General features: G+C 37.9%; 1 protein-coding gene across 14 annotated transcripts in view; it reads right to left on the reverse strand.

The window, feature by feature from the left end:
• Nucleotides 1-23,069, reverse strand: part of cadpsb (Ca2+-dependent activator protein for secretion b) — a 79,036-nt gene that overhangs the window by 13,639 nt on the left and 42,328 nt on the right. For 2 of the 14 annotated variants that reach the window (XM_053229580.1, XM_034311615.2), the window contains exons 8-20: nt 19,186-19,325; nt 18,873-18,939; nt 18,528-18,636; nt 17,671-17,883; nt 14,500-14,511; nt 11,296-11,432; nt 10,455-10,642; nt 7,590-7,691; nt 7,390-7,453; nt 7,103-7,226; nt 5,324-5,392; nt 2,097-2,203; nt 1,640-1,669 (exon numbers count right to left, since the gene is read on the reverse strand). In XM_053229580.1, coding sequence (XP_053085555.1) covers nt 1,640-1,669; nt 2,097-2,203; nt 5,324-5,392; nt 7,103-7,226; nt 7,390-7,453; nt 7,590-7,691; nt 10,455-10,642; nt 11,296-11,432; nt 14,500-14,511; nt 17,671-17,883; nt 18,528-18,636; nt 18,873-18,939; nt 19,186-19,325 — 1,362 coding nt within the window. Of the gene's footprint in view, nt 1-1,287; nt 1,297-1,639; nt 1,670-2,096; nt 2,204-3,571; nt 3,605-5,323; nt 5,393-7,102; nt 7,227-7,389; nt 7,454-7,589; nt 7,692-10,454; nt 10,643-11,295; nt 11,433-14,499; nt 14,512-17,670; nt 17,884-18,527; nt 18,637-18,872; nt 18,940-19,185; nt 19,326-23,069 lie in introns of all 14 variants that reach the window. The other 12 variants (XM_034311631.2, XM_034311622.2, XM_026931563.3 and 9 more) reach the window with 9 other exon arrangements.

Consider the following 23,069-nt stretch of genomic DNA (forward strand, 5'->3'; position numbering starts at 1 on the left):
ATCCTTGCACAGGGGGAGATTACTCCATTTTATTACAACCTTTCCTTCATTTAAATCTATAGCCAGTGGAGTCAAGATGCCAGAAGAGGTGCAGTTCTCATGCAGGTGGAAGTAAATCGCTGCATGCTTTTGCTCTCCAAATGGAAGATGTATTTGTTCAACCATTCACATCACTGCATCCCTGCCATCAGGATGGGGATGTGACTCATTATCATGCAACCTTGCAATCCCTGGCATGCCTAAGGCTGCAAGCATGCAACAAGCTTCTTAAAAAGGCAATTATTTTTCTATGATGTTTAGTTATTTCTATTTTTTTTTATCTTTTCTCCAAGAGTGCTGCTCAGTTTCAGACATATGGTGGGATGGTAGAAAATGCAAAAAGAGGTTCTGATTTGCTTTCCTAGATGAACCACCTTGTGTGTATCATTTACATTTCACCTATATACATAAACAAAACTGGATAGTGTCAAAATCGTTCAGGGAACTGATCAGCATTGGAGATGGTTTATCCTTCTCTTCAGCAGTATGCTGTTCTGATGTCATACCCTGTCAACCCACTTTTTCTGACATAATGTAGCTGATGGTGAACTTACCGTTTGGCTACGCTCTGAGTACACTACACAGAGCATAATGTCTCAGGTTAGGGACAGAAAACAAAGCATGTGTATGGCCGAGCTTAACCAGACACACAGATAGAAAGAGGAAGAGATAGATAGTAGGGTAGCAATGTCAAATCCAAACAACTCCAAGATCCTTCCCCAAGTCCTTTCTTGCAGAGCTATACTGGTTGATCCAAGAAATATGGGAAGATGTTAAACAGTTTGGTCTTTGAAAAATGACCATCATATTTAAAATTGGCAAGACAAAGCCGAGGGGAGGGAGCTAGGCTATGACTTTGGATTATGATGTATAGAGAGAAAGAAGACTTCAACTTTGGAAACATTAGCAGGAAGGGGCAAACTGACATGGCAAACTCTGACACGCTTAGGATGACAAAACTAAGGGGTGGGGTGGCGCGAGTACATACACATTCGCTTTGGAAAAAAACATAAACTTTCCATTAGACCAACCCCTGAAAGTGGGAATGCAAGCCTTACAATCACTTCCTTCAAGAGAGACTGGACAGAGACAGTGCTAACGAACTGAGACGCACCATAGGCAGACATAATGCTTAAATTCCCCATACTGAGAGGAAGAGGGAATTACAGGAGGCCCCACACAACTCATGCACAAACCATTACTGGGGAAGAAAGGGGCTGCTTGATTGCATTCAGATTGCTCACGTACCTCTTTTCCCTGCCCAAGAACATTGGATGGATTGAGTGGTAAGAAAAACATGGAAATATTGCTTAGCAGGTAAGATATAGGGATGAACTCAGATTTATTTGGATCATTCAAAGGGATATTGTGGAGTCATAATTTGTGAGGTGAAGTTCACATTGGTTGCACACCCTCCTGAATAAGTTAAATGCTAGATTTCACCTCATCAGTTCCAGCCCATGTCTAGGTACTTTACTGAACCGCCCCATCTGCCCACCCCAAAATGACAGTAAAGCCTCTTGCGTGACTTGGCATGCTTGAGGGGAAAGGTACAATATGTGATGAGGACTTGAGAAGAAAGGAAACATGGATACTGTACCGACTGGTCTCCTGTACTTGTGACCGCAGCCTGTTAAGCATATTCAAAAAAATAGAATAAATCTATAGAACTCAGGAAGACCACGGATTATCTAAATATAAACTCCATGTAGCGTAGGCATGCCAAGCATGGATATCTCTCACCAGCTGGTGGATGTAAATAGCTAATGAATCATGCAAAATATTATAAGTGACTGATTTGTTTTCCTGAATTGGCCACTTTTCATTTTACATGTGGTATGTTTTTCCAGAGAAAAAAAAAATAAAACTGGGGTGTTTTTAAAGAGCGGATGCAGACAGAGGGTAAAAGAGACTGGAAAATAAGTGAGTGTCAAATCTGTCAAATACTATTTAACAAAGTTAAAAAGAAATGCGCATCTTGAAAAGCAAGACACTATTCACAGCATAACGTGTGACAAATTAGCTGGATAAAAGACAGTAATGATGGCTTTGCTCACCTCAGCATGATGGTCCTGATTCTGCTGTAGAACCTCAATGACTAACTCTGCCAGGCGGATGACATGCTCCAGTTTTTTGGCAGGAGTAGCTAGGTTTGCTACATTCTCTGGAGCAGAATAGTCAGACAGGACACAGATCAACAGCAGTGCAGTGTAACCTTTTGGCCACATTAAGTAGGGATATAACATCAAACTGCCTCATTCTGCATGCAAGAACAGTAATATGGTTGATGATGTACAATATTTTGAGCAAAGATTTCTGTATAAAGTCTGTAATGCTTATATTCCAACTAACATGCCTTTTCTGAGTCAACAAATTAGTTCAACTAAGGGGCTCAACTAATTGGTGTTGTACAGCATGGCTGGAGTTAAATATTAAAATAATTCCTAATGTAAGAACAGCTAAAGCCTCGTTTACAAATTACACTGGATTTTTGTTTTAGGAATCTAAACTAATAAGAGACTAGCAATCCTGAACATGTTATTCTGAGTTGTAATGCCACAACCGAGACAAACAAACTGTCAGACATTTGATTCAATGAAATGAATGCAGGACAAACAATGCTTCAGGTTTTCACATATAGTAAAACATTGTCTGAACACAACAACTTTAAAAAGACAGGATAACAGAATACAAAGTAATGATAAGCAGCAAAGTCTTTGTTTCCATGGAAACGTTGACCGGTTGTTAATTATTCACTGCTGTCACTGCATTTACATCGCCTGGCCTGGTGGTGTGGGGCGGGAGGATTAGAAGGGTGTGGTGGGGGCTGAATTGGGAAATTGTCCAAATGTTTTAAATTAATTTCATAAGGAGTTACTTCAGAATAAATCTATGCATGTTAACACTACTATAATACTACTGATCAGTGATTTCTGATCAATTAAAGCTAATAGTATTCTAAAGTCACGATGCAATCAACACAAGATGATGAAGTAATGATAGTGGCTATAATGATAATCAAGGATTATCATAATCCAGGTTCATACTTCATCCATATTCAGTGTGTTAAATTGTTTTTACTTCTCAAAAGTTTGTCTGTGGAGTTACCTAGGGTATAGTGTATTGTGCAGGTAGGGTCAAATAATAAACTCACTTATTGAAGAAACATTTTATCACACTTTAACACACTGAAAAAGCAGTCATTGTTATATTTGTGATAGATAGTATTGCACAACTGATCAGTCACAAAGAATCATTAGGATCCTTTGTTCATACCTTTAAAATAACAATACAGCAACACAAATGTTGTGCAAGCTTTGAAAAGTATACTATCTTCACATACAGTTTTCAGCATTCAGTACGGTGCAAGGAGAAAGACAGACCATGCCATAACTGCACAAGGGAAATATTTGTGTCGAGGGAAGTGGTTGGGGTTTAAACAGTATGCTTGTATCTACGTGTTATATACAATGTGTGTTAAGATAAATGTTAGAGGGGAAAGGTCACAGGTCAGTGTCAAATATAGCGTCACCTGGATCCCTTTGATCCTTTAGAGTTTTCTCAACTTGAAAGAGAGAGAGGGAGAGAGAGAGAGATAAAAAAAAACGAAAATAAAAAGAAAGAAAACAAAGAGGGGTCATTAAGAATTATTTGGCATAGTGCAGCGTTTAAGTCAGTGATAGGCATCATCTTTTGTAAGCTGAATCTTCTGTGCACTCCAAAGGATTTTCACGTATTATTATGCAGACAAATCTCTTTCAAATAATTAAAACACACAGTGACAAACAAGGACAGACATCAAACAGTGAAAAAAAGCACCCAAGTTGATACTGCTGATGCTAACAAGACGAATATAAAATATGCAGACAAATATAAAATAATTCCAACACACAGTGACACACATTTACTTGGCAGAAAAAAACTTGCAGTGAAAAAAGACACACTTGACAAACAGAACACAGAATTGTTGACCCGCACAAAACATTGACAACAGCTCGCATAGTCATGAACAGAACAAACGTATGACACCGGTTTAAACACACATGACTCATTGCTCCATTGCTCTAGTCCAGTTCTCCTGGAATCTGAGTCAGCTGCTGAAGTGATCTGGAATCCCCAGTGAAACCAGCTAGTACACTACAGCACAGACACACGAGCAGACGACTGAGGGAGATAACAAGTGAGAAAAGCAAAAATGCATTCAAGTCATGAGCATGAGCTTCAAACCAAAGAAAAGGACAAGAAGAAGCTGAACAGATGTGTAATTGTGTTATGTCACAAACAGATGTGGCCATAACCAGCGCAACTTCCTGTCCACTCCATGGAATTACAATGGATTGCCTAGTAAATCATAGATGGTAATGATAAAAACCTATTGGTTGATTCTATTGTACTAGTTTATTCCAACTTGAGCCTAATATATGCATGTGTGCAGCAAGCTGATTGTTTATATAAGGAAAATATTTCAGAAACCAACTTATTAGAATTTGTTATTGGTGCTTTTCTCCACTAAAAAAGATTCCATGCCAGCGCAAAAAGCAATCACACCGGTTCAACAATCGCTGCAGAAAGAATGAAGTAACAATGAGCCAATAAGGAATTATAACGTGTGTTTTGTTATACTGCAACATCTCACCTTCTCTAATTATAACCATGCTCCGAATATGCCATAGCGCTGTGGTAGGACTGATTGCATTTCAGTGCATCATGACTGCAACACACTGATGAAAGTGAAATGCAATGCAACAGGGAATTATGTGCAATTCTGACACAGCGATTAATTCCTGATAAAACCAAGACCTGCTGATTGTTTTTCACTGAAGATATCAAGTAACATAAGAGCAATGCAAGCTTTTGCTTTTCAGGGTGTGACATTTTCTGCATGTCACCAATGAAAGCAATACCGTTTGTGAATTGCATTTCCTACTTTTCAGCAGTGTGGTTACTTTTTGCACTGGAACTTCTCCAAGAATAATTACTAAATAAAGTCACATAGATAATGTATAGATGGACATCTTGCTAGTTTGATAGGTACCTCACCTGGTCTGCCTACATGACTACCACTACTGACCTAGACTGCAAATTATTCATCTGTTTACAATGGATGCTTCCTACAGTACTAGACAATGTACATGGTACACATTCATAAATGTTCATTCTTGTTTCTTGTTTGTACTTTTACCTTCTATCTCTAAAAAGAATAAAAGGACTGAAAATATCATGAAAGATGGGGTGTGCAGGAGTGAAGAAAGAGCGATGAATAGGATGAGAAGAAATTACTCACGGATGGTTAAATCCATCACTTGTGTTGCCAAGGAGTAGACAGGGTGATCATACATTTCCCTCTTTTTTCCTGAAGAAAAAGAGGATTTGGGCATGCAAGAGTTTGGGGTCAGAAATCCGGGGGTTAAGGGCTAAAGATGGTGAAGGGCATGTCTGGTGGTCTTTATGCAAACTCATTTTTAATATAATGGCACCAAAATCATTTTGAAAAGGGAACGAGCAGACAATGCTCCTGTTTGCATACTTTTAGTTCACCATTTGTAACCCTCAAATATCACAAATTATAAGGGACAAAAATATTAACAGGAAAGAGTCAATGATATATGGAATAAGACGACCAGTAGAGGGGTAGGGGGGTGAGGTGTGAGGTGGGATCAAAAGACAGGGGTATACTCAGTTGTACAGGACCCCATGTCTTTTTGAAGGGAAAAAAGCCCAATTCCAAATAGACCATCATCATCTTCCTGTCATCTTCTTACAGCTGGTTTACCTGAAAAAACAATCCTTCATCCCTGTCCTTCCTGTCCTAGGACATTTAATTACCTGCCATCACGCGCTATTCTTTCATCTTGTCCTATTTCTTGATTTGTATTAATTTATGTCTATTGCTTAAAGTAACGCCATCATTTCCCCCCAAATTCTGTACCAACTTTTTCCCTTTTAACACTTTCCCTAGCCTAGATCTTTTTTTTTTGTATCTTCCTTGCTTACCTTAAGCCCCTTCCTCAAGTCTCTTCCCAATTCCCTAGTCTCTGACATGGCCTGAAGACCTGAATGGAAGGAAACTCCATAAGGCCAATCAGAGATCTTGGAAGATTTACTTTAATCCAGCCATTGCAAGAATGGTCGAAAGGATAGATCTTGGCTTTAGAATTGGGCAGAACTGTACACAAAGAAACAGAAAGGTGCAGGGTAATGGAGGATATTTTGCGTCTTTATATCAAGTCCCTATGCTTCATTTTCCATGTCACCTCAAGTGAATGGAAGGGATCAGAAGCTCTTTACTCTACGAATTTGAATGCATTTTTACTCACAAGGTAATGTGCACAAAACCATCTAAGCTATGACTAAATAGCTTGATATTTGTTCTGAAGTCAACCATGATGGTCTCTGAAAATAAAAAAAATACAGTACAGTAGGTAATAATTTCTGATTAAAGGGATGTTACATCATTTGTGCAAAACCTTTTTTTCCACAGCGTCTTGACATGGACTGGTATCTATAGAAATCTTTTGGAAAATTATTTTAAGTAGAAAAATAAATTTCCCACAGGCTTCCAGCAGGCACCGACCTACAGACATTTTAAATAAACTTTACTCCAATTCAGTAATTTGTGAATATATGATTCATTTAAGATGTGTCTAAACGAAAACGTATATTTATGGCTAACATGCTTACAGTTTAATTAGGTACACACAGCATTTATAGCTAAATATCAGCAGGAATTGAGACGGACCTTAATAAACATTCCTTCACAGTTCATCTGATTATCTTGACATACAGGTGGACTATAAAACAATGTGCTTTATTATGCATATATACTATATATGCTGTGTGTGAATATATTATATACAGTACATTTAAACAGACCATGAACTGTGAACATATCTTTGAGGTTCAGAGTGATTTAGAGAGAGAGAGACAGAGAAAGAGACACAGAGAGAGAGAGAGAGGTCACAGTACAGGGCAATCAGCTGCTCTTTTTTACTGCATAGATTAATCTGGAGGATAAGGAGGTTAAAGACATAATGGTGGGAAATATAAGGGCGTTGGTAGTCACCTTCCACTCTGGCGTAGTCAGTAATGCGCTGGTAGTTGATTTGAGCTGCCTGCTCCAGGCATTTACGGATGACAGCCTTCACGTCTTCCTGTGGCACTGGGGTCACAATGTCCTTCATCAGAACCTGGGGATAAATAGTAGCCACAAAAACAGGTCATATATTTACTATTGCTGTGCGCTTTAACAGGAAATGCTTTAATAAGAAACCATTTCCCCTTTTCTCTTTCTCTGCTCACATATACAGAGACACAGAGCAATGTGTCAGCTGAAAACAATGGTATCATTACCCTCTCCAGCAGAGACAGAGTGGCTTTCAGTGCTCCCTCAGGACGCCCGAACGGAAAACAATACCTATGGCAGGAAGAAAACTACAGTGAGTAATAGTGTGGGTGGTATATTTGTGTGATACAAAACTAATAAAACATTAAAGACAGCTGAATAAACTGCCCTTATAAGCATGCCATGTATCCTAAAAGCATCTACTCACCTAAAGTTTGTGATCTGGTTCTCCAGCAGAACACGTAACCGTTCTTTGATGTCCTCAAAGCGATCTTTTTCTTCCACTATCACGGTTCCGAGACCATCAGGTCTATTTCAGAAAAAAAATTCTGCTCTGTAGACATCAGTCAACTTTCACAGGATTAGGTTATCAGATCATATATGTGTGGCAGCCTGGGAAAACCCATCGGATGTCGCAGCGGCTGAATTTTGTGACGAAAAATTTGATTTTGGACAAAATTTGTTTTCTAACCCTATAACATATTTTGATACCTCTACTTTAAGACACACTTATATATACTGTTTATGCTTACATATATACATAAAAACATAAATATATGTCAATGACATTTTTATTTACTTTATAATCTTGGTGTATTTGTGATGCCCTGCACCATCACATCATCAAAACAGATTTGTTTGAGTACCAATGTAAGGGAGAACAGTGAATAATTGAAATACTCCCCAGTGTGCTGATTGGGTTTCTTCTCAAATACTTCAGGTTTCCTTATACAACATATGCCCTCCTGCTTTTCCAAGACAGCATCAGGGAGGGTGCATTCATGTGTGAGAGTGTCAGCGTGATACAGTTCTAGCTGACAGTTGTAGAGGCACTTAAAAATAGCAGTTTCCCTGTGTGATGTACTTGGTGTCCTTGATCACCTGTTCAGTGAAGATATCTTTTTTCTCCATTTCTAAGTCAAACCATTTTCCATTCATCTCACTTAATTCATACCTAATTGATCTGCTCTATAATTTGCCCCCAGAGCTTAGCCTTTTTAGGCGCTGTTGTGCTGATAAATAATATTTTTTTTATTGGTGTAGTCATGACTCAAAATACCTTCCAATTCTGGCGCTGAGATATTTCTTTTCTCTGGCTGTTTTGTCCTCATTTTGTGCTTTCAGCTCTCTGTGAGCTTAGCCTTTTATGGAGTTTTGTGCATGTCACTAAATACTTTGCATTTTTACAGGTGATTGGCATTTAATAACATTACATGATTACAAAGAAACAAAGAAACTTGTATAGCTGGCCATAAAATGGTGACAAATGAGGCCAAATGTGTGCAAAAGGAAAATTTCAGTTTAAGAAAACTTGTAGTTTTCCGCACGTAGTAGAACATGTCAAAATTTGTCCACGCGAAGGGTTTTCCCAGGCTGTCACACAAATTCACAGTACAATGACTTTTTCAGGACTTATTATCTGATCTCCATGAGATTTTGAAAATTTACAGGAAATAAAAAAAATGGAGTAGTTGGGAATGAATAAAGGGACAAAACTCCCTCAATATGAAGAATGTGCCCTTAATTATTAAACAAATCCTGCAAGATATTAACATTACATGAGATGATAATCAGAGACCTTATTTTGCATAATATGAGGAGCAGGTCTACTTTAAATGAAGGAATTATACAGAATTCAACTGAGTTCCTTCAAGTAATGGGATACTGAAACAAGCGCCTTTAACAATCAGGCATCACTCATGCCGGGAAATAGGATGCCTCCTTCACATACCTGGGGCATGTTGTGTACAGGTATCAATGTGATTATTTCAGCGTGTGGATCATGTACCAGTGGTGCACCCTTCACCTGCATACTCTAGGCTGTGATTTAATTCATCCTTTGGCTCAGTTTAGATTTTTTTTGTGAACCAATTTCATGAATGTGTCTCTGTTTCTAATGTTCAAGGGATTGTGTTTTGTATCCTGAATCACCTTTACCGTGTTTAATTACAAATGTATTGGAATAAAACTACTTTCATTTGAATATAGGTTAAGGCAAACCTATCCTGGAGGTGGCAGCAGAGACACGTCCTTATCTGAGACTGACTCTGGACGTAGAGGAATGTTCAATTAATTAATAATTCTTTGGTGAACCGCAGCATTAAATTAAGTTTGACATGAAGAAGTGCATCAGTTTCATTTGCCTGTACAGACTCTTTAGCAAAACTGTCCATTTAACCTTTAACTGAGCTTCATCATAACCAAACACATGCTATACCCTCTAATCACTAAAGACCAACAAAAAAATATTCATTTTTAAAAACCATGAAATTTCAACCAGAATAAATATATAATTTCATATCAGTCCTAAAAGTAATACAGTCATTTTAATTTCAATCATTTTTGAAAGCCAAGGGGAGCCTTAAACCTACATTATTTTCTTTTAATAACTCAAAATCAGTCCTATTTTTTTTTTAAAAAAAGGTCATTTTTTTATTGTTCCAAATGTATAATTCCATGTAGGACTGAAATTGCTCTTGACATGATGTCACTTTTACATCACTGATGTAATTCTGTATTTAATTGATTTTTCTATTTTCTGGGTATGTTCTGCATATTTACTGATTGAATAAAGGTTTAAAATGTAATGTAATGGTTATTTCCTTGCATTAAAAGCCCTCTTACCTTTGGAACACTGGGACTTGCTGAGATTTAAAGCTCCTCTTTTTTTTAGACTCCGTTTTCCCTTCCGGCTTAGAGCCAGCCCCTTGTAACTCAGACCCCCTCTGACTATCCGGAACATATGATGAGGTGAGCAGCAGTGAAGCAATAATATTCAGGAATAAAAACAATGAATGAAAAGATATGGTGTCTTTATGAGTTAATGAAAACGATTAAGATGGGGAAATAAATGTATTAATGTGAGAAACAAAGCAGAAATAATCACTTGAAAATCAACAAAAGAAAACATACATGGCATACGAAAGCAAAAAAACTTAAAAATATTAATTAAAAGGACAAACACTAAATCAAAAAGTGATGGAAAAAAGCTTTGATGACCCTCGAGTCCTTCATTCTTTTCCAGATTTTTCTTTAACCACCCCAGTACTATCATCATGGACCATTCTGATACCTGTTGCCATGGACATGGGAGGCACAGAAAGCGAAGCTGTAGTGCAGCAGTGTTGGGTCAATCATGTGACCTGTGTCTGCTCGCTCCAGCAGGTCCCTAAGGTAGCACAAGTGCCTGTGGCATCCTCTCACACCATTTCGAGCACAGTACTCATCCAGAACAAAGACCTGACCTGGGCTAAACCAACCCTGCAAGCAGAACGGAGTAGAAAAGAGGCTGAGGGTCTGGTAATGCTGCAAAAGGAAAAGGGTGTCACATGCCATGTGGAGTAATGATTGGTCATTCAGTCATTCAGCATTCACACAGAAACACTGTAAGTCAGGCAGAGACACTCTGCAACGCTGTGAAAGAGCCCACATGCTGTCTTCTGAGTAGGGTGTCCTCTATCAAGTGGACTGTTTCAGTTTGAAATTTTTCTAATGATAATGCAGTTATTATAAGTTAATTGGTTGAAGTTTTTTTTTTTTACTATATTTAAAAATCCATCCACCCACCCACTCATTCATTCATTTATTCATTCATTCACTCAGCTACAGGTTCCGAGGAAGGTGAAGGCTAACACATTTCCACCGACACACACGTGAAGCCAGCCAAAAACTTTTTTTCCCCACTCAGAGGAAAGCACTATCTGCTCTTTTCCACATACATGAGCTAACAGACACCCATGACTGTCATTGTCACTGTAATTGACAAGGGAGAGCGAATATGTCATCCATCCCAACCAGAGAGCATGGCCAATTTTGCTCCCTGAGCTCCCTGAGCTATGAATGGCTAATAAAAAAAACAGCTCTTGATAGTGGACCCAGATGTTTGGACCCTTCTGTACGTCTGTCTCACTTACCAGGCATGCAAAGTTGTCATTGAGCCTGTGGTCCAGCGTGAGCCTCTGCACCATCTCGAACAGCGAGGCGTGGTCAAAATTACACGGGTTAGCCGAGATAAACTCATCCATGCCGTGTTTCTGTGCCCTATCAGCGTCTGTCCAGCCAGTCACACAAGCCGCAAGGAGGGAGGGTGGGGGTGTCGTAAGGAAGAGGAAGTTAGCAAAACAGTCTACACAAAGGCCCGTATTCCTTCAAAATAAAACTGCATCTTATTCATCTACTCTACAGCAAACCAAAGACTTTCAGCTTTCACATTGTCAACTTGCAGCAGAAGTCAAGGAGAGTTCAATCAGACCTAGCAATGTGGAACTAGGCAATGCTCAAGTTCAACTCATCAACCCACATTCAGACTGGATGGGCATGCATGGACAGATCTGGGTGCAGTTTCTCCAAACTCTCGCTAGGTTTTCGTCTTGCAAAGACCCCTAATTAAAACTCAAGGGAAAGTGGATAGTGGAGGAATTCTTAATGATGAATTGTAATGCTTTTTCATTCACATGAATATAATAGATTCTGCCATTCGCAACTGGTTAATGTCATTCATTTAGAGAGAAATGATGGATTGTGTGCTTGTAAAAATGGAGATGTCAGAAAAACCGGGGGATTTTGATAAGCTTGTTTAATAGTTTTATATTTTTCCTGTTGTGGATACACACTTTATGGGGTTAAAAATTCCAACGTTTTTGGGGGCAAAAAAACCATTTGATGTCATATGACACAGTCCTTCCCAACAGATCTTTAAAAACATTGTTCTATGAAAAGTGGCAATGCGATATTCCTTAACATGTCTGTCTCTTACCTTAGCATAACATTATTGTCTGATAATGCTTTTGAAGTATAATTATGTACAATTATTCCTGCATAGTTAAACTTCTGTTAAAATTGAAGTCTATCAGTATTATAATGATCTATTATTAGCTATTAGTTTCTATTTAGAAAAAAGCCTTAATAATATATACATGACAAAATTATTCAAAGAGCTACAGAAAGGGATGATAGAATCCAAACTAGTGCTGTGATGGTTGTGTGAACAATGTGTGCAGTGTCTTTGAGCTGAAGTCTCTAAGTGGCAGCTCACCATGTCTTTTTTTAAACACATAAACAGGTGAAAATGGTTATGAATGTGGTGACGGGACAGGATAATGACTTTTTACATAGAGAAAGGACAGATCTGTAAAAGGTTATCTTCCTTTTTCATTTAGTCTTGCTGGATTTATGGGGTTTTGTGGGGTATTGCAGCCTGTCAATAATCATTTGTGTGTAAAATAAACCATTATCTCAATCAGCAGAATTATTCAGAAGTGGCAAAAAAAAAGGAATAGGAAGGGAGCATTCCTTAATGGATAAAATGATGCAGAAAGAGAAAGAGAACTTGTGGGGTAGAAAAGTAATGAGGAAGAGAGTCATGACAGAAAAGAAAGTGTGAACATAAAATACATTAAACTGGTAACTATGATGAAACTGTGGAAAGTATAATATAGCATGGGTCAGTAAAGTACATAATATGTGAGAAGTTTACAAAAAGTGTTAAAAAAACAACAACAGTAAAGCATCTATGGGGAAGAGAACGAAGGATTTGGACAACAGAATAATAAGAAATGAGGAAGAAAGGATCCAGGGCTTGAGAGAGGGGCTTAATATCGGGCAAAGATGTATAACAGCACTTTAACCATGTTATTTTGCTGTAAATGTGTATCTACTAACAGCTGTGCTTTAAAATAAAGTGTTAATCTGGTTATCTCAATATGTATTATACCAGCATATGCCAGTATATTTTAATATCTCTGTTAAAGCCTACTTAGTAGGAGAAGCAGATTACATTATTGGTTACATTAATTGATATTAATTTCCTTTGAACATGAGTGTATGTAAATGCTCCATGATGATCTAGAATCACATGCGGGAAGACAATGAGTCAAACCACTATGCTTTTCAGTGACATGCAAGAAAAGAACTGTTGATACATTTTCCACTAAAGGCTGACTAGTTGCACTCTGTCTTTTTTTTTTAAATCAGCATTTGCAAGTTGACAATACTTGAGGATATTTCAGTGTGTTCGCAACAATTGCTGAGCACACTAGCAAGCAAGCCACCATGGTGGCACGCTAACAGGCTAGCATTACAGTTCTGTTGCAAGTATATAGGTTTAGCATGAAGCCAACAGAGGCTAAAAGTGGGTCATTCATTCTCTGGGAAAATGGGCAATAACAAAACAAAAAGAAACAAAAAATCTTGCCCTTTTGCCACCATCTAAATGAACTACATCACATCTGAGTGCTCACCTACTCAAGCAATAAATGGGCAATCAGAACACAAATTCAAAATGTCTCTCACTGCTAAAGAAGTTAAGCTGGGCCTAGCAGCTATCTATAACAGACCCAGAAAATCTGATAAATATGACAAAATTGGGAGTATTTCATGGAAAGGAAAGATGGCAATACCTAGTCCTTGGCATTGACATTCAGAATACTCCACTTACATATTTGCCAACTCTTGTGAACCAAAACCAAAATGAAATAAATCAGCCTAAACATAAATGAACCCTCAAGAGTAAAGTGCTACAGATTCTGCTGGCATCAGCTGATGATTTAATTAGTCAAACGTTGATTTGAAATTGAGCTAAATACATTTAATAATAGATAACTGTAGCTCCAGAGTTCTGTTTATAGACATGTTATCTGATTTTTACAGTTCAGAGACATGATAAGTATGATAACTACTGTATATGTTCTCCAGTTAGGCTTCTTTCCCCAGTATCTAATATAATTGAAAATTAACATCTAGAATGAAAGCCTCTTGACATGTCTTATTTATCCATCTTTCATCTTTACTCTGAGGGGTCTTCTCACACCAGCGACACTACATACGGTAGAGAAGGCAATTATGCAAACAAATCAGTCATAATATCTGTGCTTTGAAATAACAAGAGACGAATTAGAAATTCATGCATCCTAATCTGGCAAAAATAATAAAAGTGTATATTAATAGACCTACATCCATTAAATAAAATAATCTACTTTGGTCTAAAGCATGAAAAGATTTGAGAGAAAAAGGGAAAAGAAAAGAGGAAGGAAAATGAAGAGTAAAAAAAGCACATTGTATTGGTCAGATAATGGTTTTAGGATTATCTGACTGGTGCTAGCTAACAGGGAAGCACTTACCCTTAAGTCCAGCTAGAAGACAGCAGGGTAAGAAGGGACAAATCAGAATAACATAAAGACTAGCAACAAGGCTGAAGGAAAAAATGCAGACACGAAAACCCTGACCCCACTACAGCTGCACGACTAAAGAAGGGTACAAGCAAAGCATGAAGGAAGAAAAACACAATGTAAAAACGACGACCTGTACCAACATGATAGTGCAGTCTGAGCTGGTGTAGGACAATGTCAGAGAAAGACAGATAGACAAGGAGGGGGAGGGGGAGATGGGGAGAAAGATAAAGATTGGTGTGTCTTGTGTTTTTTTTTAATTTTTTTTATTCATTGCTATGATGCAGTTGGTTTTAACAGGATTCTTCAATGTATAATCTATATACGTGTTCTGTAATACTGTACTGGCAAATAATCTTACCTTTTAGAGGTCCGCATTGAAATAGTTGTAAAATGTATATGTTATGCCAGTAGCAGCAACTATAAGGATTCTATGAAGGCACTGCATTAGTTAAAAACGGATATGCCTGGTTATAAATTTTCCCTTGACTTTCTTATTCAACCAATAACAGAAAAACTATTGAGAATACTGCAATTCAAAAATCGACAAAATCACATTTTTTTTTTTTAATCGTCTCATATGTTTAGGTTTAATCGCAATTTTAATGTTGTATAAAGGAAAATACCACCCTAAAACACTATATATATATATATATATATATATATATATATATATATATATATATACACATATATATATATATATATATATATATACTCATTATACTCAAATTATATATATATATATATATATATATATATATACTCATATACTCAAATTATATATGTGATTCTGGTGCTAATTCTTTGGTTGGTATTTTTGTTATTCCCATGAGAAATTTCAATCTCAATCTCAAACATAAGGTATAATGGTCAGGTTTCGCTGTTAGCTCCTAAAAACAAAACAGCAACAGCTTCTTTTCTCACTCATCATTATTCAGTGATATCTAATGTTATAATAATGAGAAATCCAAACTTATTGGAGTCAGCAACCGCTAGACATGAAGTTCCAGATTGCACTGCAGCTATACTCAGTTGCGCCGAGTTATGGCACAAATTCAGCTTGGCTAGTGAGCGATCTACAAGACGATGAGCGCAATGGCACTGACGGTGGTATTATTTTATCACACAGGAGGCTGAAATTTGAAGCTTTGGAACCTGATCTCTTTGAGCAAAGTGTACAGATGAGGAGGTGAGAGAGCTGGACAGATTAAATGATTAAAGCTCTGCTGCACTGCTCTCTTTAAGTAGAGATGAAGTGAGAGTTAATTCCTACTGCTGCCAGTATTAGCTGGTAGTCGAACGGCATTGAGGATAATATAGGAAATCGTTGGCTAAAGTGAACATAGACCAACATGTTGATGAAAGAAATTTTTTTTTAAATTAAAAAAGTCAACTCAGAACTTTATTACAAAATACACCACTGAAGATATGCAAGTGCTTCAGGGTGAGTTTTTCCTTTAATTTTACAACATGTTTTATATTAATCATCAGAAAAAGTCAGAACCTTCATAGCATTCTAGAATCTGTTCGAATCAACTGCAACCGAAATTGAGGTGTTTTCTCCGTGCGAGGGCAGTGTGAGGGCTGTAAGTGGTGCATGTTAGTTCTCTGTGCATTTCAAACCCACCACGTGTAGAAGGTGAGAGTGTGAAACATCTACAGCATGTGACTGCATTTCAAAGGGAAGAGCTACGATCTGTTTTATAGTGAAGAATCTGAATGACATCAGCTAAATTTCATAAGAACTGACCATAAGAAACATTTACATACTGAATAATAATAACTGATAGAGAAACAGCAAAAACCTGCTGGATTGTTTAATAACCTTAATATTTCCATAGCTGTATGAGTTCACTTAAAGAAGAATAAAAAACATGACTTTTACATGATTTACTTTTACATAATTCCTCAAAAACAACCTTTTAAAAAGAGCCGTTTGCTTACATGAAAAGTGCAAAGATGGTAATATCTCAGTACTCAGTACATTTTAAAAGAAGTTTTAGGACTTAAAAACCTCAATCTGAATAGAGGCTGAGGTTGTAAGGTGCACACCAAAAACATGGATTCGGTTCTGAATAGCAGGATCTATTTTGTTTTGTTTAGACACTCTATTGTCTCTTTGAAAATATTTCATTTGCATATCATCTCAGAGTTACTTATTAATAACATATTCTATTGCAGAGTAGCTAAACTGTAATTCTGTTAAACTGCTAAACTGTTATTTAAAGCTAAAAACAATTGCTTATATATATATGATGCTTATATAAAGTTTCATGTTAAAAGATAGAGCACTTTCAGATTATTGCAGTCAGGTCAGCTTGAGGCTTTGATCATTTAGAGGCTGTGTTTCTTGAATGTTTTGATTCACTGTCCACATTTAGTTCACCAGAGAGCTCTCTAAATGTGCATAATGTACAATTAAAAAATGTAAAAACTAACAAAAACAAAGGTCAGGTACTACTCTTTGGCAGAAATTTGATTGTCATATTCATAACAAAGTCAGACTTCTCTCAAAATAGCTTAACATTTATGTCAAGAATGGATGTCAAGAACTAAGGAATTGTTTATAATCATTCAAAGCATGCAGTATAGTGTATATATTCTGAAAGTGGCTCCATCTTTTTGTTTTTGGCACGCAGGCTAAAACCTAACACAGAAAAGGATACCTTAGAATCAACACACACTCCACACTACACACTCTTTTCTTACCTTTTGCTACTGCTGCAATCTGTTAAGAATGCAAGCTATTTTACAGGTGAGACATTAGATTCTCAGTGTTGACCAGAGTTTCTCAAATTATTCATAACGGATCACTGGGGTGAATATTGGGATAGATTTAGAATACGTAAAGTATGTGTGTGTGTGTGTGTGTGTGTGTGTGTGTGTGTGTGTGTGTGTGGCTGTATGTGTCACAGTGTCAATGATGTTGCCGCTTTCAAATGAACAGTAAACTAGCTGGTCACTGCTGAGGATTAAGTTAGTTTACACTAGGTTATATTTCTGTCTTTGCCATCAGTATCAGAATGTGTACTATTTTTTCCTTAAAAGCTTGAAATGAAATATACTTTACATTTTTACTAAATAGTGTGTGAGAATGTACGTTTGTGTAACAGAACTTACAGAACTGAGAAATGGGTGCATCCATCTGTGCCGATGCCCCGCCCTTGGAGTTGAGTTTCTGGACCTGGGTGGGCGGGACTGGCTTGTGTGATTGGCCGGTAGCCCGGTACATGGCCTGCACCCATAGGATGCGGTCCTGCTCATCATCGCTGGCGAAGATCACAGTGTCGCCCTCCTTGACGGCGTTAAAAAAAGCACGGCCTCCGTCCAAACCTACACATGACAACGGATAACATACCATTTAAACTGTGACTCAAATGCTCAGTGATTCTACAAAACTCCTACATGTTTTATAAAATAAAATTCAATAAAGTGGTTACTTAAGATGAGTGAATTAATGAACGACACAGCTACACAGCTGCTTAAGTCAGTTTTCTGGGTGCCCCGTTCAGATTATGCAAGATATCTGCATGTACTTTACACCTCTAAGATTGCCAGATTTCTTGATTAGAGGTGTCAGAGAAGAAAACGTGGCTATGGTTTAAAGGACAAGCTGACCAAGCACTAATTTGCTGCGCTTACAGCTCACTTTAAATAAACGTAGTTCATACTTTTATCTATAAAAATCCAGTCCTCGAGATAAGCAATGTCTCGAGGATACCTTTAAATGTCAGATGTTGATGCTGCTCCTTGCTCAAGCTAATACTGTGCAAGAAAAAACAGGCTTCAGTTCAAGGTCAGAATTGTAACTGAGACTCACCTCTATTTTAGGCATACTCTGTCCTAAGCAAATCTCACACAACTCTGTTAATCGTGCTTACGTCTGTAGTTATGTTTGAGGTCTGAATACTGATATGCACAATTTTGATATTTGTGTGTGTGTGTGTGTGTGTGTGTGTGTGTGTTTTTATGTATACCTGGCTGTGGGTCAGTATAATCCACAGTATACCCATCCAGCTGTAGCAGCTCCTGTGGCTCTGACTTCTTCTCCCGATAGCTGCACATGGCAAAAGTGTACTGGCTCACCTGCAACACAGATTTAACACACACATACACACAGACACACACACACACACACACATATATGCATACATTCTCAATTCAAGGATTTGAGTCTTTGGAACAGATTGACACCAACGTTTGTTATTCCTGTAAAGGAACATCCTATTCTGAGTCATATGTCATATCTTCATTCATCATCCATTTCTCTAGACATTTTTTCCACTGCATGACTCACACAGCAGACAACTCAGATGACTGACCTGGACCAGAACAAAGAAGCGCTTCTTCCAGCGCTTCCAAACATTCTTCCCAAAAGCCCATAAGTACCTATGCAGTAAAACAGATAAAATGTGAATGAGCCTGAAGGACAATTCATGCTATTGCAAAGGAGAGCATACACAATACAGAAAGCACAATCTGTGTTATGGTACACTACAGAGCAATGAAGAGCTGTAGTTGACCTCTTGGTGCACTATAAAAACTCTGTTATTGTTTGTTCTGCTATTTAGAGGAAATTTAAAAAGAGCAACAACAAAGCAGTACTCTGGTTTGGATCATCAGTTCTATCCATACCCGCAAGCCTTCATGTTCTGGGGCTTGTCCATGCGAACAGCCAGTTTGATCTTCAGGTCTTGGTCTGGGCAGGCCTTGGTCACGGTCATCTTATGCAGCTCAGACTGCTTTGGACTGTTAGGGGTCGGGTGAAGGACAACCTAATCAACAATCAGAGAGGAAATTGCTATTGGTTATGATTGCATGAAATTTTGCCCACTCAAACAAGACTAGAGGATTTACATCTATGGCATTTTGCAGACACCCAGAGCAACTTACATTTATCTCATTTCTACAACTGAGGTTTAAGGGCCTTGCTCAAGGGCCCAACAGTGGCAGCTTGGCAGTCCAGGGATTTGAACTCGCAGCTTTTTGATCAGTAGTCCAACCTCTTAACCACTGAGCGACCACCATAAGGACCATCATGTTGCCAATATTTTCCGTTCAATGTGTTTTCACATATGCATCATTAACAGGATAAACACTTTGAAGGACACAGATTATCATCAGGTCTCTGTATAAGATGAAATTTCCAGTCAGCACTTTTTTTTTTGGAAAAACTCTTAACATTCAATTAATTTTCACTCATCCTCCTGAACAGGAGGGAGTTGAATGTTGAATGTGTTGCTGCTCCTATGGCACCTTATCAGAAGGGAGCAAGCTTCTTTCTTATCATATCTTGTGTCGTCTTTCTCAATCCTGTCTGACTCCCAACTCACCCCACCTTCTGCCTCTCACTGATGAGTTAGCGTAATCTTCGACTTTGCAAAGTTTAAAGAGCTTTGAGCTGGCTTGCTCCTTGGAGGAAACACATCACACAGCCCTGTTAACAGGCAAGGCCAAACTGCACAAGCTAACATCTAGACCAACTTCAACCTACACACAGTCTAATATTAATTTGAGCTGAGGCTGAACTACACATCTAACCAAAAATCGGTGAAATCGGTGTTTGATACTTGCTTTATCTTAAACATCGTAACAGTATCAGGTTGTTTACATATCCAGATGTATTTTTTAATTAAAAAATGGTCACTGATAAATATTGATATCTAATACAAACAACCAGCCAAAACAAATAGTGTTTGATAGCAGTTTTGTGATTTTATCATACAGGGGGTTTGGGCATAAAGTATGAACTGGACATGTCTCTCCACAGGGAGGTTAACTGAGTCTGAAATAGACCTTTCTACTGTGTGGGTGTTTGTGTGTATGTCAGCAGGGAGCATAAAAAAGACAAAGTGAAATGAGAAAATGGACAGGATGGCTAGGCTTTCTGTTCGAACTAAACAGTTTCATTTTTCCTACAGATGCTTTCAGATCAAAGGGAGCTAGAAGAAGCTAACCATCACTGCTGAAATGATCCTAAAACTGCAGTGTGCATTAGCCTTATAAGACCAACATTTTCCCACAGAAATCTCTTAAAATCAATACAAATCTGTAAATCTAAAATGGCTAAGGATTTATTGTCCTAATTCATTATCACATTTATTCATATTGCACACACCCATTTTTCTGCACATAATCTTTTTTCCACATATACCTTTATACACTTTTAAAATATCGCTCGTGTTTATATTGTACAAATTCTTTACTCTGTATATACCCATTTATCTCACTGTACATTTCTAACTTTCCATTTTCTATTGCACTGGTTTCATACTGTTCATATTTATGCTGTACATATTGCTTGTATCTGTATATATCCATCTCACGGCTTACTCTGCACTTTACTACTATTTGGTTAAATTCTAAGCTGCTAACCTTGCACTAGAACCTGTACTCTGTATAATGACAAACCAAATCTAATTTAATCTAATCTAATCTGCAGGCATCTAATCTAATCTAAAAGCATTCTTAAAGGCTATCTGAAAAAATATATATATATAAATATACATACAGTTAGGTCCGGAAGTATTTGGACAATGACAGTTTGTGATTTTGCCTTTATACACCACCACAATGGATAAAACAATCAAGATGTGATCAAAGTGTAGACTTTCAGCTTTATTTTAAGAGGTTCCACAAAAATATGGCATCTACCATTTAGGAATTACAGCCATTTTAAGCAAATTACTTCCATTTTCAGGGGCTCAAAGGTATTTGGACAAAGTGACATAATTGTAAATATAACCATAATTTTAATACTTGGATGAAAATCCTTTGCAGTCAATGACTGCCTGAAGTCTGGAGCCCATGGACATCACCAAGTTTCCACTGAGTTTCCTCCCTGGAGATGCTTTGCCAGGCCTTCACTTGTGGGTCTTTCTGCCTTCAGTCTTGTCTTCAGTAAGTGAAAAGCATGCTCTATTGGGTTGAGATCAGGCGACTGACTTGGCCATTGAAGAATATTCCATTTCTTTGCCTTCAAAAAGTCTTGAGTTGCTTTCGCAGTATGTTTAGGGTCATTATCCACCTGCACTGTGAAGCAGCGTCCTATCAGTTTTGTAGCATTTGGCTGAATGTGAACAGAGAGTATAGCCCTATACACCTCAGAATTCATCTTGCTTCTTCTGTCAGCAGTCACATCATCAATAAACACCAGTGAGCCCGTTCCATTGGCAGCCATACATGCCCATGCCATAACACTGTCTCCACCATGTTTGACACATGATGTGGTATACTTTGGATCATGAGCTGTTCCTTCCTTTCGCCATACTTTTCTCTTCCCATCATTCTGGTACAAGTCAATCTTGGTTTCATCAGTCCAAAGAATCTTATTCCAGAACATGGGAGGCTTTTTTAGATGTTTTCTGGCAAAGTCTAATCTGGCTTTCCTGTTCTTGAATGTTCCCAGTGGTTTGCACCTTGTTGTAAACCCTCTGTATTTACATTCATGAAGGTGTCTCTTGATTGTAGATTTTGACAATGATACGCGTACCTTCTCCAGAGTATTCTTGATGTCTTTTGATGTTGTGAAGGGGTTTTTCTTCACCAAGGAAAGGATTCTGCGATCATCCACTTTAGTTGTCTTCCGTGGTCTTCCAGGCCTTTTGGTGTTGCTGAGCTCGCCAGTGCATTCCTTCTTTTTAAGAATGTACCAAATTGTTGATTTGGCCACTCTTAAAGTTTTTTTCTATCTCTCTGATAGGTCTCTTTTGTTTTTTCAGCCTAATGATGGCCTCCTTCATTTGCATTGAGATCTCCTTGGACTTCATATTGGTAGCTCTAGTCGAACAGCTGCCAAATGCCAACTCAACACCTGATATCAACTCCAGACCTTTTACCTGCTTCATTTGTCTTGAAGTAACGAGGGAATGGACCGCACCTGGTCAATTAACTTCTTGTCAGTCAATTGTCCAAATACCTTTGAGCCCCTAAAAATGGAGGTACTTTGTTGAAAATGGCTGTAATTCCTAAATGGTAAATGCCATATTTTTGTGGAACCTCTTAAAATAAAGCCTAGATGTAGCCTAAAGTCTACACTTCGATCACATCTTGATTGTATTATTTCAAATCCATTGTGGTGGTGTATAAAGGCAAAATCACAAAAACTCTGTCATTGTCCAAATACTTCCGGACCTTTTTTCCAGATAGTCTTTAAGAATGCCTTTGACAAAAGAAGAACATATTAAATTCCTTCTCAAGGCTGGATCGTGACGCTGTTGCAAGGTTGCGATGGACATGCAATTATATGCATAACAGCAGATGTGTTAACATCAGTTCCTTATGAGTGGGAGAAACGACTCCGTGTTTGTTTACAAAGAAATGTAGAGGCTGTTTTGTAAATAAAGTTACATTTTGCTAAAAAGTGCTATTTTCCCCTATGTATGGAGACCTTTGGGACTCCTGTATTAAAAGTCTTAAGGGAGAAAGAAATTGTCTTAGAACTGAAGAATAGGTGACACTACACGTCTCCGCTACATTCACCTGTTTATATTAGGGGTGCAAAGCAATGCCACTTTTTT

Source organism: Pangasianodon hypophthalmus, chromosome 2 (genome assembly GCF_027358585.1).
Source record: "Pangasianodon hypophthalmus isolate fPanHyp1 chromosome 2, fPanHyp1.pri, whole genome shotgun sequence".
Classification (NCBI taxonomy): domain Eukaryota; kingdom Metazoa; phylum Chordata; class Actinopteri; order Siluriformes; family Pangasiidae; genus Pangasianodon; species Pangasianodon hypophthalmus.